The 17616-nt window shown below is 38.9% G+C and overlaps 1 protein-coding gene and 1 non-coding gene across 2 annotated transcripts in view; one reads left to right on the top strand and one right to left on the bottom strand.

Annotated features, from left to right (window-relative positions):
* The window catches only part of ZMPSTE24 (zinc metallopeptidase STE24), a 39308-nt gene extending 21692 nt beyond the window's left edge, over positions 1-17616 (top strand). The window contains exons 8-10 of the mRNA XM_055341926.1: positions 8565-8669; positions 11866-12009; positions 15886-17616. Of these exons, the coding sequence (XP_055197901.1) occupies positions 8565-8669; positions 11866-12009; positions 15886-16110 (474 nt within the window). The 3' untranslated portion in view covers positions 16111-17616. The remainder of the gene's footprint in view (positions 1-8564; positions 8670-11865; positions 12010-15885) is intronic.
* On the bottom strand, positions 9502-9605 carry LOC129520983 (small nucleolar RNA U13). The gene has a single exon (XR_008666742.1). It is a non-coding gene; the product is annotated as a small nucleolar RNA U13 (small nucleolar RNA).

The raw sequence follows: 17616 nt of genomic DNA, 5'->3' as shown, positions 1-17616 counted from the left end.
AATATAACACAGTATGTTCACTATATTGTAATTATGATTAAAAAGTTAATAAAAAAAATAACAGATTGACTAAACACTCATTAAATGTAGTGCCTTCCAGTGCATGTGCCATACTATTTTAGGTAGCATATCATTATTTTAAATTGGAATACCAATAAATAAATAATTAAAAATTTGAATAGCTATATATTTATATTAATTAAGGTATATTAGAACAAAGATAGAACTAGCATACAGTGACTTCATGAATATTGCCATTTATGACAAACCTAAGTTTTTAAAAGTGAATTGGTTTAGAAAAAGCTATTGAGTAAATAATCACACAGAGTACACAGATATACAGCAGAAGTTTAGGAAACAGGTTTATTCACTTGCTACTGAACACCTGTATATAAAGCAGTGAGGGTTACGAAAATGGTTGTCAATCTGAGGTAGAGAAAATGAAGCATTTCATTTTAAAAAAAATATTTTGTTTATTTATTTGACAGAGAGCACAAGCAGGAGGAGCAGGAGAGGGAGAAGCAGGCTCCCTGCTGAGCAGGGACCCCAATGCAGGGCTCAGTCCCAGGACTCTCTGGGATCATGATCTGAGCCAAACAGACAGCTAACTGAACCACCCAGGTTCCCCAAAGCATTTAATTTTTAAAGAAGTTTACAGAAGAAAACTAAGTGATCAGAAATCCTTCCTCTCAGAGAGAACTAGTAACATTTTGGTGCATGGCTCAGTACTAGTTATTAACATTTTAAAAGGTGTCAAGGAAAATTAATTCTGGGATTTTACCCTTCTGGAGACAAACAATATTTGGAACAACTTGTCTTGAAAGTAGTTTAATTAAAAGGAAAAGTAAAACTATAGAAAAGCTGTCCCTTTACAGAAGAAAGTAAATATGTCCCTGCAAGTGCTAGGGTTGTGTGTAAGTCTTCCCAGTTAATAAGAGTAATAGGGCACAGGCTCCAGAGATTTGGGTTCAGGGTTTACCTACTACTCACTAACAAGACAATCTGAAGAAAGGCATTTTTAATTTCTCAGCTTCCTTTTCTTCATTTCTAAAATGAAGATAATACTCCCCTCCTGCCTAGTTTGGTAGTCTTGGGATCAAACAAGTCAGTAGATGAATCCCATGAAAAAGAACATGCTGGGATGCCTTGGTGGGTCAGTGGTTAACCGTCTACCTTCACCTCGGGGTGTGATCTCGGGGTCCTAGGATCAAGTTTCTGCATTGGGCTCTCCATAGGGAGCCTGCCTCTCCCTCTGCCTGTGTCTCTGCCTTTTTCTCTGTGTCTTTCATGAATAAATAAAATCTGGAAAAAGAAAAGTAAGTGCTATAGAAAAGTAAAAGATGTGTGGTACTTCTCTATCTTCCTTTATGTGAAGTGAGTGTGAGAAGTAAAGGAAATCCAGTTTTGTTCAAGAATCTATCACAAGAAGCAAGCCGCCTTTGTGTGGAAAGTGACCCTCATTTAAGCTCTGATCATTCCAAATCTTTGAATGTGACTCTATGTGCTTCCAAATAGTGTTGTAAACCCAGCCACACGCCAGACAACAGTGCCTGTGCTGTTCAGTAGACAGCTGGTTGTTCTATGAAAGAATTCATAGTTCATATCAGGAAGCTGGCGACTAGTGAAAACAGAAGCCTGAGGATCGTGTTACTTTATAGCAGTGGAGAGTAGCAGACTGTGTGTAAGTTGGTGTAATATATTTGGTGGCTGCTGCATAGGCTGTTACTGTGAGAGGCTGTTACCATTATTCTAAGTATTAAACACAAAAGCCATATTTTTGCTTATTTTGGAAGCAATAGAAAAGTTAGAATACATGAATAATCCAGCTGACCATAAATATCTTACCATAATGTATTTCTGATCTTTATAAACCATCATTTTTTTCATCATTCTCCTAGTACATACATGGATTGTTTCCAGTTTTTTGCTGTTAAAAATATTCTTGCAGTGAATATATCTTCATATGTGGATCTTTACTCTTCATTTCCCGCTTAGAATAGATGTCTATTAATTGGTGCTTTAAATTGTTACTCTTCCTTAATGGCCCTCAAGGTATAGGTGCACACGTGTCTCTCTGCCTTTTAAAGAACTAGGTCAGTTTTCTCATTCTTTTCTTCCCCTACCAAATGTGCTCTGACCTGAATTCTAATATTTGAAAGGAAAAGAGATAATATATGTCAATACTATCTTGCAAAATCTCTTTATCTTCTTTCTTACATATCTACCCAGAGGAATTGGGGAAGGAGGGGAAAAGTGGTACAATATCTAGATTCTAATAAATCTGGCTGTTTGTGTTCCCATTAGGTTGCATTTTTCTAACCTGCGTACAACAAAATCAATTCCACATTCATTTGTTTTGTTTGTACTTCATCCTTTTAAGTAGCTGCAGTTTATTTCAAAACCCTTAGCCTTCACTTTCTAGGATATATATTCTCTAACTGTTGCAGGATACTGTGTGTGTCAGCGGATCAAGCTTGTTTATTCTTTGGTTCAGATTTCTGTATGTCTTTGATACTTTGTTTGCTTGATGTTTCAGTTATTGAGAGAGGTATGTTAATATCCTCTATTATGATAGATTTGTCAGAATTGATATATTCCAAGGGAATAGTATTAGGTACATGTAAATTCAAGAATTAATGCATCCTCCTGGTAATTTGAACCTTTGAACATTCTGTAGTGACCTTCTTTAACGCTGTTAAGTCATCTTCTCTCTCTTTTTTTTTTTTTTTTTAAGATTTTATCTTTAAGTAATCTCTATGCCCAACGTGGGGCTCCATCAAGAGTCCCATGCTCGGGGATCCCTGGATGGATCAGTGGTTTAGCGCCTGCCTTTGGCCCAGGGCATGGGCCTGGAGTCCTGGGATCGAGTCCCACATCGTGCTTCCTGCATGGAGCCTGCTTCTCCCTCTGCCTGTGTCTCTGCCTCTCTCTGTGTCTCTTAATAAATAAATAAAATCTTAAAAAAAAAAAAAAGAAAAAGAAAAAGAGTCCCATGCTTCACCAACAGAGCCAGCCAGGTTTCCCTTGAGTTGCCCTTAAGTTGATTTTGTTTGATCTTAATATAGCTACACCAATTTTCTTCAGTTAATATATGCTAGATGTGATCCATTTACTTTTTAAAATAATTATTGAGCTAAAACTCACCATTTCAACCATTTTTAAGTGTACAATTCAGTGATTTTTAGTATATTCATCATGTGCAACCAGCCACCACTATCTCTCTCTTTTTTTTTTAAAGATTTTATTTATTTATTCATGAGAGACCTAGAGAGAGAGGCAGAAACATAGGCAGAGGGAGAAGCAGGATCCCTGTGGGGAGCCCAGTGTGGGACTCGACCTCTGGCCCCTGGGATCATGCCCTGAGCCAAAGGCAGAGGCTCAACCACTGAGTTACCCCCCAGCTACTACTGTCTCATTCATCCTTTTGCTTCCCACCTTACCATCCTCTGTCTTAAATGCTGTATACAGAGTATGTAGATAGGTTTTGTTGTTAACGATTGTTTTGTTATTTATTTCTTAAAAAATTTTTTTTAAGATTTTCTTTATTTATTGAGGAGAGACACACAGAGAAAGGCAGACACAGGCAGAGGGAGCAGCAGACTTCCTGTGGGGAGCCTGATGTGAGACGCCCTGAGCCAAGGGCAGACACTCAACCGCTGAGCCACCCAGGCATCCCTAGTTCTTAAATTTTATTTATTTGAAAGAGAGAGACAGAGAAAGCACAGGCAGGGCAGAGAGAAAGTGGCAAGCAGGTTTGATACTAGGACCTCAAGATCATGACTAGAGCCCAAGTCAGATGCTTAACCGACTAAGTCACCCAGGTGCCCTATTGTTGTTTTTAAGTCCAAATTGAGAGTCACTATCTTTTTTTAAATTTTTTTATTAAGTCTGTTTTGATTATGGATATATTTGGAATTATTTCTACCATATTATTTTATGCCCTCTTCTGTCCTTTCCATACATGCACTGTACCCCAAAACATATATATGCACACCTTTCTTTCTTTTTTTTTTTGGAGGGCTTTTTAAAAATTCTATTTGAGGAGGACCCCTGGGTGGCTCAGTGGTTTAGCGCCTGCCTTGACCCAGGGTGTGATCCTGGAGTCCTGGGATCAAGTCCCACATCAGGCTTCCTGCATGGAGTCTGCTTCTCCCTCTGCCTATGTCTCTACCTCTCTCTCTCTCTGTGCCTCTCATGAATAAATAAATATATAATCTTTAAAAAAAAATTCTATTTGAGTTGCTGTTCAGTTTGGAAGGTTCTTGTATGAGTATTCTCTCAGAGACCACTGTTAAAAATTAAGCTTGCCCATATAATTTAAAATCTTAAAATATGGGGCGCCTTGGTGGTTCAGTGGTTGAGCGTTTGCCTCCGGCTCAGGGCATGATCTTAGGGACCTGGGATCGAGATCCGCATCAGGCTTCCTGCGTGGAGCCTGCTTCTCCCTCTGCCTGTGTCTCTACCTCTCTCCCTGTGTCTCTCATAAATAAATAAAATCTTTAAAAAAATTCTTAAAATGCAGTATCTCCACTGCTGAGCAATCCAGGGACCATACACACTTTAATCCAATCACTCCTTTCATCTTGTGTTTTAGCTTTGTTTAATTTTTACCCCCCCAAATTAGCATTATTATTATTTTATACAGTCATTATTTAGATTTATTCCTGTACTTACCTGTTTCTTTGCTTACCATTCCTTATTCATTTTACACCTTCCTTTCAGACATAACTTTCTTTCTTCCAGAAGTATATGTTTTAGCACCTTCTTTGGAAAATTTCTGGGTTTTGTTTTTATTTCATTCTCATTCTTGGATGTCAGCTCAAGACTGATTATCTTATTGAACTGTTTTTCTTTTTCTTTTTTCTTTTTTTGAACTGTTTTTCTTAGCACTTTAAAGACGCTATTCTGGGGTACCTGGGTGGCTTAGTCGGTTAAATGTCTGCCTTCAGCTCAGGTCATCATCCCTGAGTCCTGGGATCGAGCCCCATGTCCCAAATCTGGCTCCCTGCTCGTGCTCTGCTTCTCCCTTTTCCCTTCCCCCGCTTGTGCTCTGTCTCTCTCTCAAATAAAATATTTAAGAAAAAAAAAAGATGCCATTCCATTGTGTTGTAGCTTACCTTGTTCCTATGAAAAAGTCTACTCTCAGCTTATTGTCACTTCTTTATAGTTCTCTCTGGTTGTTCTTAAGATTTCTTTTTGATTTTTATGTTCAACAGTATGGACTTTATCTCAGTCCTACTTGAGATATAGCATTGTTCCTAAATCTAATAACTTAGATCTTTCCTGAAGTTTTGAGAATCTTAGTCATTGGTATCTCTGAGTGTTGCCTCTCTCCCATTCTCTCCAGTCTATCTTTCGGGAATTCCAACTAGATGAATGTTACACTATCGCATTCTGCCTTTCACAAGTGATAATCACCCTTTGATATTTTCTGTCTCTTTGTCTCTGTGTTCCAGTTCACTGATTCTCTTTCTAGATATATTTACTCTATTCTTTAAGTAGGCCATTGTGTTTTACTTTTAAAGCTCTATTTGTTTCTTTTTCAAATCCGTTTAGTTGTTTCTAGGGGTCTCCTCTTCCTTCTTCCATGTTCTTAGATCTCTTCTTTGTATAAAGCTTGCTTTTAAAATATTTTGTTTTTTTTTTTTTCGTGTTTTTTTTTTTTTTTAATTTTTATTTATTTATGATAGTCACACAGAGAGAGAGAGAGAGAGGCAGAGACACAGGCAGAGGGAGAAGCAGGCTCCATGCACCGGGAGCCCGATGTGGGATTCGATCCGGGGTCTCCAGGATCATGCCCTGGGCCAAAGGCAGGCGCTAAACCGCTGCGCCACCCAGGGATCCCGCTTTTAAAATATTTTGTATCTAACATTTCCATTGTCTAAAGTCTTACGGAGCTAATCATGCTCTTTATTTTTTCTGCTCTTACTTATTATTCCATCATCTTCTGAAGTCTTTGGCAATTTTTATTGTGAGCTTATAATGCGTCCCTGATTTTAATCTTTAGGAATCCTGAGGGGTCTGGGTTTAAGGTACAATTCTCAATTAGAGGATTTGCATTTGCTCCTGTTATCTGTCCCCAGTGCTACCAAACCAGAAGTACTTTAACCTGTCAGGTTGGGATTTTTCTGGACCATACAGATAATGATTTTGAATTTTAATCAGAGACTTTTTTTTCCACTTTAGGTAAGACTTGACACAATTGGGTAATTTTGCCACTGTATTTTTTTTCTAAGCTTGTGCAAGGGATATCAATTTCAACTCCCCACCTTTGGCTTTTCCCTATAAATTGTATGTCTAAAAGGATATTTATAACTTCTTAAGCATTTTTAGATGTCTGGGATTTTTTTAGACTATCTAGTAATTAACATTGCCAGAAGAAGGTGTCTGGTGGCGGGTGTGTATGTGTGTTTTTATTGGTGAATGAATATGTATGTGCACATGTGTGTGTGTATTAAGATTAAATTGTTCATTGTGTCTTGGCACTATTTACATTGAATCTGGGAAGTTTATAAACAATTCTATTTGGCTTAGTAAACATATTTCATCATTGATATGACCACCTGGCATTTATGTTTAATTATTTGGCAGTACTGTAATAATATGCAAAGGGTTACACATGTTTTAACTAAAATTATTTTATTTGATTGATGAAGCTTTTACATTCATAATTGTGTAAAAGGTGAAAGCACAGGTCTCTGGCATCAGACTACTACTTGGCTTCAAATGCCAGACTTTGGCTGTGTGGCCAAAGGAAAATTAGTGAACTTCTCTGTGCCTAGATTTTCTCATCTGTAAAGTGGTAATTATAAAATATATCCTATGGTGATAATGATGTATAAATGAGATAGTTAAGTATTTAGCACAGAGGGCCTATGTTTGTAGTTATTGTTTAATAAACATTAGCAATTTCTGTGGTTATTTTTTCATCTTTCCTGGCCCAGTCTTTATGTGTGTTGAAGGGGAAAAAATTAAAATTTTCTCCTTATATAATGTCTATTTCTTCCATACTGCTTTACTTTCCTGCATCTAGTCTTCCATCTTAACAGCTTCTTTCATATATTTGGTAATTCTTGGTTGTCTACTCCTTAGCAAGAGAATGGGACTAAAAACTTGATTGGAATCTCTGAGCCTATTGATAAGAGGTGTTCACTGTAGGTTTCCTATAGGTTCCCTGTACCCCGTGTAGTCTTCTTGCCACAGAACACCTGGTGTTAGTATCCTCCAGTCTTTCCTGGAGTGGTGAGAGTTCCCAGGCAAGTACTCTTTTGATCTTCTGCCTGGAGGGTAGTGTTCTAGGAGCTGGGTATGGGTAGGGCTCGGTCAGGAAAGAGTCCTCAGTATTCAGCATCCCTTCCCAGCAGCTAACCAGGTACGTAGTCTGCTGCTGGTGTACTCTACCCTCCGCTTTGTGGAGCCCTCCTTTGAAACGTTCTCTTCTTTTGCCCTATCCAGAGAGAACAACCGTTCAGGCTCCTGCTGCAGTGAGGGAAGAGCAGTTAGTTGCCTTTTGGTGTAGCGTTGGAGAAGGAATCTGGAGCCTTAACTACTCCTGAAACCACTCTTACCCATTTCTTACTCTAGTGACTTCCCCTTCTCTCCCAGTTCCAAAAGTTCCTAGTGTTGTTCCCAAGCCCTTTGAAGACTGTGTTAAATCCGGCTTGTTCTGTTTGCTCCACTGCTGGCTTGTGAGTCAGCTTTCTCTAGTCTACTAAGCCTGTTCATTTGCCCATCTGCTTTCCTGCTTCCCAGATGTTACTATTGTCACCTCTTCTGTTTTCCCTATCCTTGTGGGTTTCTATCTTTTTTTTTTTTTAAAGTCCCTTGGACTATAGTTTTTTGGGGGATTTTGGAAGGAGTAACATTAGTTGTGCATTGTGAATGTTCTTTTTGCCATCTTACCTTGCAAGTCTCGATTTTTTAAATGGCAATTGATAGTGTATTGGGGGGGGATCATAAGTGATATGTGCTTATTTGTAGATAATTTGAAAAATAGAAAAAATAGAAGACGGTTAAACATTACTATAATTGTATCATAGAGAAAACTGTAATTAACATTTGATATACATCTAGTTTGTTTTCTGTATTTGTGTGTTTTTATAATACACATTCATATTTTTTCATAATCGGAATCATTACTTTTACTTTTGTATCATGCTTTTTTCACCTAATAAGCCATTTTCCCATGTCAGAGCATAACTTTGGAAACATTTCTAACGGGTTTACAATATGGCTGTCATACAGCTTTGTCGTGATTTATTTAAATATTGTTCTATTGATAAAGATTTATATTTTTAATATATATTTTTTTCCTAATCCAAATTAGACTGAGCTTCATGAAGTTAGAGAATGTCTTGTTCATGATTCTTTCTCCAATGCTTAACCCAATGTCTACCATGGAATGATATCAGAGAATATTTTGTTAGGTAGATGAGAAATTTTGCACAAAAGACTGATTGTTTTCTTAAATTAGTTAGAATCTAAGAAGGACTCTTACTGAGTTAAAAGGCATAAAGTTTCTGAAGGTTGTTAATAATTTATTTTCAATGTGTTCTTTGATTTAGAATAAGAAACAAGGATGTAAAAATGAGGAGGTGCTTGCTGTACTAGGCCATGAACTGGGGCACTGGAAGTTGGGACACACAGTCAAAAATATCATTATCAGCCAGGTAAGTTGGAAGTGACAGTTCTCTTTGTATGGCATGGTAGTCAAAGGAGAAGTACAGCAGGCAGGAGAAGTAGTCTAGTTAGAGAGGCTAAGACAGACTGTAGCTGGGCTACCTGGCTTCACCTCACGGCTCCCTGACTTAATATCTGTGGCTTTAGGTAAGTTCCTTAAGCTCTCTCTGCCTCCATCCCTTGTTGAATGATATTACCCCCTAGGACTGATGTAAGAATAAATGAGTTAATGCATGTAGAGTTTGGAGTAGTATGTGGAATCAATAAGTACCGTGACAGTGTTTATTGCTATTACCACCATTGTGGCCAGCTCCAGTGTCCCTCAGTTATAGGAACTGTGAAAATCAAAAGGCATGAGCCTTGATAAGCTAGACATTAAAATGCTTTCTTTTTTCTTTTTTTAAGATTTTATTTGAGAGAGAGAGAGAACAAGAGCACGCAGAGCAGAGGGAGAAACAGACTCCCTGCAGAGGAGGGAAGCCCAACGCAGGCCTCAATCCCAGGACCCTGGGATCATGACCTGAGCCTAAGGCAGACGCTTAATGAGTGAGCCAATCAGGCGCCCCTAAAATGCTTTCTTTTTAAACTTTTTTTTCTCATTTACAAGTCATTATACATCTATTGAAGAGGACTGTAGTAACTAAACAAGAAAATAACAATTCCTGTAACATTCCTCCTCTGGGTCTAAATCAGCTCTCTAAACCAACAGTTACCACAGTTGTTAGGCTCCACGTGAAATAGCACTATATTCTGTTGACTGATTCTGAGCAGATGTGGCCTTAGCTGAGTCTGAAGTGGGTGTTTTGTTTTGTTTTGTTTTCATGTCAGATGGGTAATGTGCTAAGGTCATAACAAGGTTTGAGGGAGGCACATGTCCTACAATGGTGTAAACACCCAGTCATCATACTTATGAACTATAAAAGGATCTGAAGTGGGTCTTTGTGCCTTTCTAAAGGCCCACTGGTTCTGGATGATGGCCTACAAGGGAAGACTTGTGAGCCTCTGGGGGTCCTTCCTGCTTTGCATCTTTCAGTAAAAAATGAATTTCTTGGCTTGAAGTTATTTGGATAGATGGCAGTGAGTAAGACAATAAAGAAGTCCAAATCCAAGTTCAAAGTATTTAGTCTAAAGAGGAAACTCACTGCTGCTTTCGTGAAGGAAGCAGGCGTGCAGTGGAATCAGGCTACCACGAGGTAGTGGGCTAGTCCCTGTGGTGTGGTACCTGATTGATGGTGGGATTGACTGCCCCTTCTAATAGACTGTGTGCTCAGCAAAAGCCAGTGGGGGGGGAATATCTGGGTTGTTGGTTAATGCACTGACTCCATCCCTGGCACCTTGGCCACTTTGTTCAAGAGCCCCTTGACCGGGATCCCTGGGTGGCGCAGCGGTTTAGCGCCTGCCTTTGGCCCAGGGCACGATCCTGGAGACCTGGGATCGAATCCCACGTCGGGCTCCCGGTGCATGGAGCCTGCTTCTCCCTCTGCCTATGTCTCTGCCTCTCTCTCTTTCTCTCTCTGTGCGTGTGACTATCATAAATAAATAAAAATTAAAAAAAAAAAAAAGAGCCCCTTGACCAAGTCCTAGAATAGCTGGGGAGAGAAGCTAACATCCGCAGAGTAGGTATCTTCACCTTACTGACAGCTTCCTTTGCTGTGGCCTCTTTTAGTGAACATTCACATTGGACTAAAATATTATCATACTCTGGGCTAATTTTGGAAACTTTTCCACATACCCTATTTTCCACATCTTGTTAGCCATTCTTAAGTTCATTCCAAGGCCCTGATCATCCAGCCAAACCATTATTTGCCCACTGCCAGTGATTATATATTCTTAGCTCAGGCCTTCTGTCCTTCCAAGCTGAGTGAGCAATGAAATATACTACCTAAAGTTTCCCTCACTTAGAGTATTTCCTTTACTGTTGTCTTCCAAGAACAGCCCCGAGTGGTTCTGTAATGCCACAACAGTCTACTTTGAGCCAGTGCCAGCATAGTTGTACTAAGTTAATTGTAAAACAGGTTCACATTTTTCCTCCTCAATTAAATGATTATAGGGAGCTCCCCATGAGTAAGGGTTGATTGAGGGGTGGTAGCGTGGCAGGAGTTGACATACTAGGAGTATGATCCACTTGCTCATTTAATGTACTTCTCCCTTCTCCATGACATCCTTCATTCCCACTTGCATATGTGCCGCTTATACCTAATTTGGAGTGCTTCAGGGCCTACCAGTTTTCTGGCTAGGTGGATCAACATAGCAGTCAGTTTAGGAAGGGCAGCTCAGATTGCAGGTTTGTAGTGTCCCACAATCAGGAATCAGTCTCTGGTAGGGCCCAATAGCAAACTAAAAGTTGTTTTTCAAAAGGCAAGTAGTTACTTGACAAAAATGGCATGCATAGCTTATTTTAACTCTAGGAGCCTTCACTGTGAGTGAAGTTTCCTGTTGGAGCTTGTCATGTTGAATCTACTGAATTATAAGGACTAAATGATAGAGCTGGTTGTGCTTCAACCCAGGCCAGCTGGCGAACCTTATGCTGAGCCCCACTCTAGGCTGGTAGCTTTTGAGTCATCTGGCAAATGGTTTAGAGCAGTACATTTGAATAGGGTACCTCTGGCCTCCAAGATCCTGACCACCCAGTACCCCTTTTACTCATATTTTGGTACAGATTTTTGATTTTTTTATTTTCCCTCCCCTCATTTATTGTTAAAGGTACATCTACTTTTTTCTTGGACCTTAGTACTCAGTACAGCTCCAGTGGTTCTAAAAAGTAGGGAGTCTTGTTTTTTTGGAGCTTCCACATCAAGGTGAGTGGAAGGCCTTGTGTCTGATTACAATTTAGTGCAAACAGAGCCAGAATCCATTTAACTTTAACTTTTAACTTTTTTTAGCCTTTTAACTTTTTACAGAAAGAAAATACTCCATTGCTATTGGCCTCTTCAGACTCTCAGTCATAGGCTCCACTTAAGCTTGCCTATCCATATAGAAACCTACAGTTTAGACATTTGGGGAAATTTTATTTTTCTTTCTAGAATAAAACTGTAAAATTATCCAAATAACTTTTTCTATGATTACACTAAAACTATTCGTAGTTAGAATCACACCGTGGTGTCTGATTCTAGTTTTTTGGTGCTTCTGATCCCATTGTGAAATCACCTTAGTAATAACTTAGGAATTTTGTGTCTTTCTTTCTAGATGAATTCTTTCCTGTGTTTCTTCTTGTTTGCTGTATTAATTGGTCAAAAGGAACTTTTTGCTGCGTTTGGTTTTTATAACAGCCAACCCACTCTAATTGGATTATTGATCATCTTCCAGTTTATTTTTTCACCTTACAATGAGGTAATGTATAATCGTTAAAGTTATCTCACATATGCCCTTGCATTTCAAATCTAGAACCTTTAGGATAGTGAAAAAAGAAATAAAACTATATTTTTAACAAGTAGATGAAACAAAGTTTTTTAATCCTTTGATTTGCTGGCCAGTCTAAGAAAGTAGCAGAAAACCCAAGCCCAAATGAACAAATGCTTGCATGCTGCCAGCGGGGGTGGGGGTGGGGGGGGTGAGTAGAGGACTAGACTTTAGTGATGGAAACCTTGATCTAACCTGTACCTCAGAGACTTGGTAGATGGAAGTTAACTATTGGAATGCTATGTTCTAGATCACATATTCCCCAGTGCTTGGCTGAAAATTTTGTGTATGTGAGGGAATGAAACAATGATAATTGAGTATATGTATGGCTAAATATGGGAGACAGTATGACACTGTTCCTCTGATTGTGTTCTGACTACCCACTTCTGAATAGCCTTAAGGGTCCCACCTCAGGCCCTTTTGGTGTGTTACGGTAAGTGAAGTCTAAGAACCGCTGTTCAGATTGCTCAGTAGCGGGACTCCGTGCAGGTGGTAAGGCATGAGTTAATGAGACTGTATATTAACAAATCTGATGATGGAAACATGTCTAAATTAAGTCAAATTAAGCCAAGAAATAATATTGGGGATTTTGAGATGTCTCTCCATACAGAAAGATTCTTTCCTGGAGACAGGTTGTAAAGATTTTAAGATAAACTAAATGAATCCTGTTTCTCCATTACAAAGGGGGAAAGGGTTGGAAAAGAAAAATAGAAAAGAATAGATCATATTTACATAGCATTGTCCATATAAACTAAAAGTTTCCCAAAGCACTGAGATTTAATTACTACCTTTACATTCTTTTTTTTTTTTTAACTGAAAGTATTTTCTAAAATGCCTTATGCATTTTGTTACTGGTTAAATAGATTAGAGACACCTTTTGTTTTTAAGATTTTATTTTTAAGTAACTTCTACACCCAACATGGGGCTTGAACTCACAACCCTGAGATCAAGAGTCTCATGCACCACCGACTGAGCCAACCAGGTGCCCATAGGGAACACTTTTTAATGATTTTGCCATTTCTGTCTTCTGTCGCAGTTCAGCCATGCCTTTAAGGACAGTGAGCTATGTATACTAAATGACCTCCACTGCTTTTTAAGCAGTTATCCTACTTATTTAACTAATTTTTGGGGGTCTTTTCCTGTCAAGCTGATAATGCTTACTATAGTCAGTGTGACTCACTTACATCGTTATCCCTTTCTAGTTTTTTTTTTTTTTTAAGATTTTATTTATTTATTCATGAGAGACACAGAGAGAGAGAGAGAGGGAGAGAGGCAGGGACACAGGCAGAGGGAGAAGTAGGCTCTGTGCAGGGAGCCCCACATGGGACTCGATACCGGGTCTCCAGGACCACACCTTGGGCTGCAGGCCGCGCTAAACTGCTGAGTCACCCAGGCTGCCCCCTTTCTAGTTTTCATCCTTAACCTACCCTAGATGGGGAAATTAGATCATCAAACTCATTAAGTAGCAGTTACCAGATTCTGATTTGAAGGGTCCCATTCTAAGTACAAGCATACACAGTATTTAATAGTGTTCTCCTTTGTGGCAGTTAATTTGGCTGCTCAGAGAGTTTTTGTTTTGCTTATTTGCTTCCTTTTATTGAGTGGTTGAGTTCAGTTCAAAAACCACCTAAATAAATGAGGGGTATTAGAGTAATTTGAAGTGTGATTAATCTGCAGAGATACTAGCAACTGTTTAAAAAATCTTGGAGAACCCAGATTTGTTTCAAAAGGACTAGATATTTAAACAAAAAAATTTATGCTTAGTGTCAGTGTTTGAGAAGGCATGATAAAAAAGAGCTATTTTCCTCGGAAAGTTGGGAAAATTCCCCCTTAAGAAGAGTTTGGAAACCTACAGCAGAGCAGGCAGGTGCAGGTTAGTATCTGCTTATGTTTTTACTTATATGTTTAATATGAGATTCAAAGAACACTTAAAATCAGATAGGTTGATAGAGACTAACCATTTTTTTTTAAGGATTTTATTTATTTATTAGAGAGAAAGAGAGGGAGCATGAGTGGGGGGAGGAGCAGAGGGAGAAGAAGAAGCAGATGCCCCGCTGAGCAGGGAGCCTTACTGTATCCCAGAACACTGGGATCATGGCCTGAGCTGAAGGCAGGGGCTTAACCAACTGAGGCACCCAGGCGCCCCCACTTAATGATTCTATCCTGAAAAGTATATTAAAGATGTAGAAAGAAATTTCTGGCAGAATTCATTCAGGTGGTAGCTTTGAATATGTCTAAGAAGGTATTAGGAACTCCCAGGCGTTATTTTGCAACTCTCTTATTTGCTAGTAACAGTGAGAGGTACAAATGAGAGCCTTTTTAAAACTTATTTTTTGTTTTGGGGGATCCCTGGGTGGCGCAGCGGTTTGGCGCCTGCCTTTGGCCCAGGGCGCGATCCTGGAGACCCGGGATCGAATCCCATATCGGGCTCCCGGTGCATGGAGCCTGCTTCTCCCTCTGCCTGTGTCTCTGCCTCTCTCTCTCTCTCTCTGTCACTATCATAAATAAATAAATTTTTTAAAAAATTATTTTTTGTTTTGATGCTGAAGTACTTTAAGGTAAGAACTAGAATTTGTGCCATTCAATCTGAAGTACTCCAGTGTGCAAAGAAATTGTTTTCCCCTTGAAATGTATATTTTCTTTTTTTTTTTTAATTTTTATTTATTTATGATAGTCACACACAGAGAGAGAGAGAGAGACAGAGACCTAGGCAGAGGGAGAAGCAGGCTCCATGCACCGGGAGCCCAACGTGGGATTCGATCCCGGTTCTCCAGGATCGCGCCCCGGGCCAAAGGCAGGTGCTAAACCGCTGCGCCACCCAGGGATCCCGAAATGTAAATTTTCAAATGAAATTGGACTCCTTTGTAATGGTCATCATCAGTAACTGGATATTTATTTTGGCAATGCTGCCGTAGCTCAGAACACTTTAGAAAATTCAATTTTGAGGTTTTCATTAGAGGCCATAGCCTCTTATGTGTAATTAGTGAACAAGAGAAAGAGTCTGAGCAGAAATGACAACTTAACCTCTGATCCTGAGGAAGGTGGTGTGCGTGATCTGTGGAGGCACCGAGACTCTCAGTGCCACCACCTTCTAGCTGTGTGACTTCCACCTAGTTATTTCAGCTTTCTGAACATCACCTTCCTCACCTGTGAAACAGCAGTAAGAGTAACTACCATGGTAATTGTTAGGATTGTTGGGGAATACGTACAGTGCCTCCCTCAGTGGCTGGCACATGGCAGATTCTTAAAAATTAGTATTTTTTTGGTCAGAATAACATATAGATTTGGATATATATCTTTTTCTGGTCTGTTTGCTTGGGGAAGAAAAAAGCTCAATTATAATTTCCCACCTAGGTTCCCTAAATACTAGTGGTCTTTCTTTGTGTCTGCTGTTTCTTATCCTTTTTTTTTTTTTTAATATTTGTAACTTATATAACTTATAGCCAGGTAGTATTCCTTTTTTTTTAAATTTTATTTATTTATTTATTTATTTATTTATTTATTTATTTATTTATTTATTTATTTATTTATGATAGTTACACACACACAGAGAGAGAGAGAGAGAGAGGCAGAGACATAGGCAGAGGGAGAAGCAGGCTCCATGCACTGGGAGCCCGATGTGGGATTCGATCCTGGGTCTCCAGGATCGTGCCCTGGGCCAAAGGCAGGCGCCAAACCGCTGCGCCACCCAGGGATCCCTGCTGTTTCTTATCCTGAGCTGAACTTCCCCTGTAGGCCTTGCTCATGCAGCTGGCAGTGGCAGCAAAGAGGGGGTAGTGGTTAAAACTCTTCTGTTTACTTTTTCAGGTTCTCTCTTTCTGCCTAACAGTCCTAAGCCGCAGATTTGAGTTTCAAGCTGATGCATTTGCCAAGAAACTTGGGAAAGCTAAAGACTTATATTCTGCTTTAATCAAACTAAACAAAGATAACTTGGGATTCCCTGTTTCGGACTGGCTGTTTTCAATGTGGCATTATTCTCACCCTCCACTACTGGAGAGGCTTCAAGCTTTGGAAAGCTCAAAACAAGACTGATGTGCCCAGGGTCTGCGACTCAAGACATTTCTGATTATTTTTGTCCTGGCAGCATGTTCCAGCTCTTGATGTTTTTAAACTTTTTTTTTTAAAGGGAAATTATTAAGTACAGAAAACCCAGATTTAAATACACTTAATATCTCATGTCAGAAATGATTTTAATAATCCATTTCTTAAAAAAAAAAACACTCAAAACACATTTTGAGGCTTAATGTTTTTAAAGGCATGGTTTTATCTTTCACATCTAATTTACCATCATCTTTTAAAATTATTTGAGAAATACAAAACTTGGTGTATTCACACACTTATATCGAATCTGCATATAATGTGTTTGGGGGCATATATTTAATAGAGGAACACCACCTCAGAGTCCTTTCTGTGAGGCAGAGACAATGGTCCCAAATCATTGTGCTCATACCTAAATTGAGATTTGTTGTTATTTTCATGCTATTGTGACCTAACCTGGCCAATCATTGTTTTAAGTAAGGAAGAAAATAATCAGTAAGGCTAATGTTATTTAAATGAAAGCAGTTAGAGATATGTTCTACTGTTCTACCAAATTTCTCTGTTGCCCGTCTTGCTTCACACTGATCAGGAGCCTCTAATAGTGCTCTGAAATTTGAAATTATGTTTAGAATGTTTTAAATCACTGGGTTTTGTTTTTGTTTTTAGGAAAATATCAGTCTTTACCTTTCTTTCTACCTGATGGATACGACTCCATTAGAGGTAAACTAGTATATTTCAGAACACTCAGCTTTTTCCTCATTTATACTCTTTTATTCAGTAAATAGTGCATCCTTCACTTAGCAGAAATTGCCCTATTGAACAGGTTTTGCTATTTTTAAAGTGGCAGAATGTGGAAAGAAGGAGAAAGGAAGTGTTAAGAGATGTAAGGGTGAAACGATGATTCTCTTATGGTGTTTCAGGAAAAAATATAGTTTTATATCTCTTTCAAGGACAGAAGAGTCTCAGTTTTTATTTTTGTAATTTTTATCAGGAAGTCATAAGTACTACTCAATCAGGCCTGGTTTCCATTTTTGAAAATTACAATTCTTGATGTGCAGCTAATTTTTATTTTCAAAACAGATGTCATGAAAGATTTCCGGTTTTCAAAGCTGTGTGTTTGACTGCTTCAGATCTCTGTCCATTTTCTGAACGAGAACTTACTTTGTGCCTAGAGCTCCCACCCTCTGGTAATGTTTCCCTTCTGGGCATTTATTCCAAAGTGGAATCAACTGTGTACCTTTGGTATCTGGCCAGAAAGTCTTTTACTCAGCTCATATTTGGGTAATGTCTTTACATGGAAGTATAACAAAAATAAAGATCTAGTTTAGTACTGCATTATTTATTTTCCTAAGGCTAAAGAGGAGCAGTCTTTTGCTTTTATCCAGCATCCTTTATCTGTGAATTCACGCTGTGATAACTGCCTTTCCTTCCTTCTGTGCCTTTCAATACAAATTTCATTTCTGCACAAGTGAAACATTAAAAATTGCCAATGCAGATTAA

Source organism: Nyctereutes procyonoides, unplaced genomic scaffold, assembly GCF_905146905.1.
Source record: "Nyctereutes procyonoides isolate TBG_1078 unplaced genomic scaffold, NYPRO_anot_genome, whole genome shotgun sequence".
Taxonomy (NCBI): Eukaryota; Metazoa; Chordata; class Mammalia; order Carnivora; family Canidae; genus Nyctereutes; species Nyctereutes procyonoides.
The sequence above is the reverse complement of the archived record's forward strand: the minus strand, read 5'-3'. Positions and strand labels throughout refer to the sequence as shown.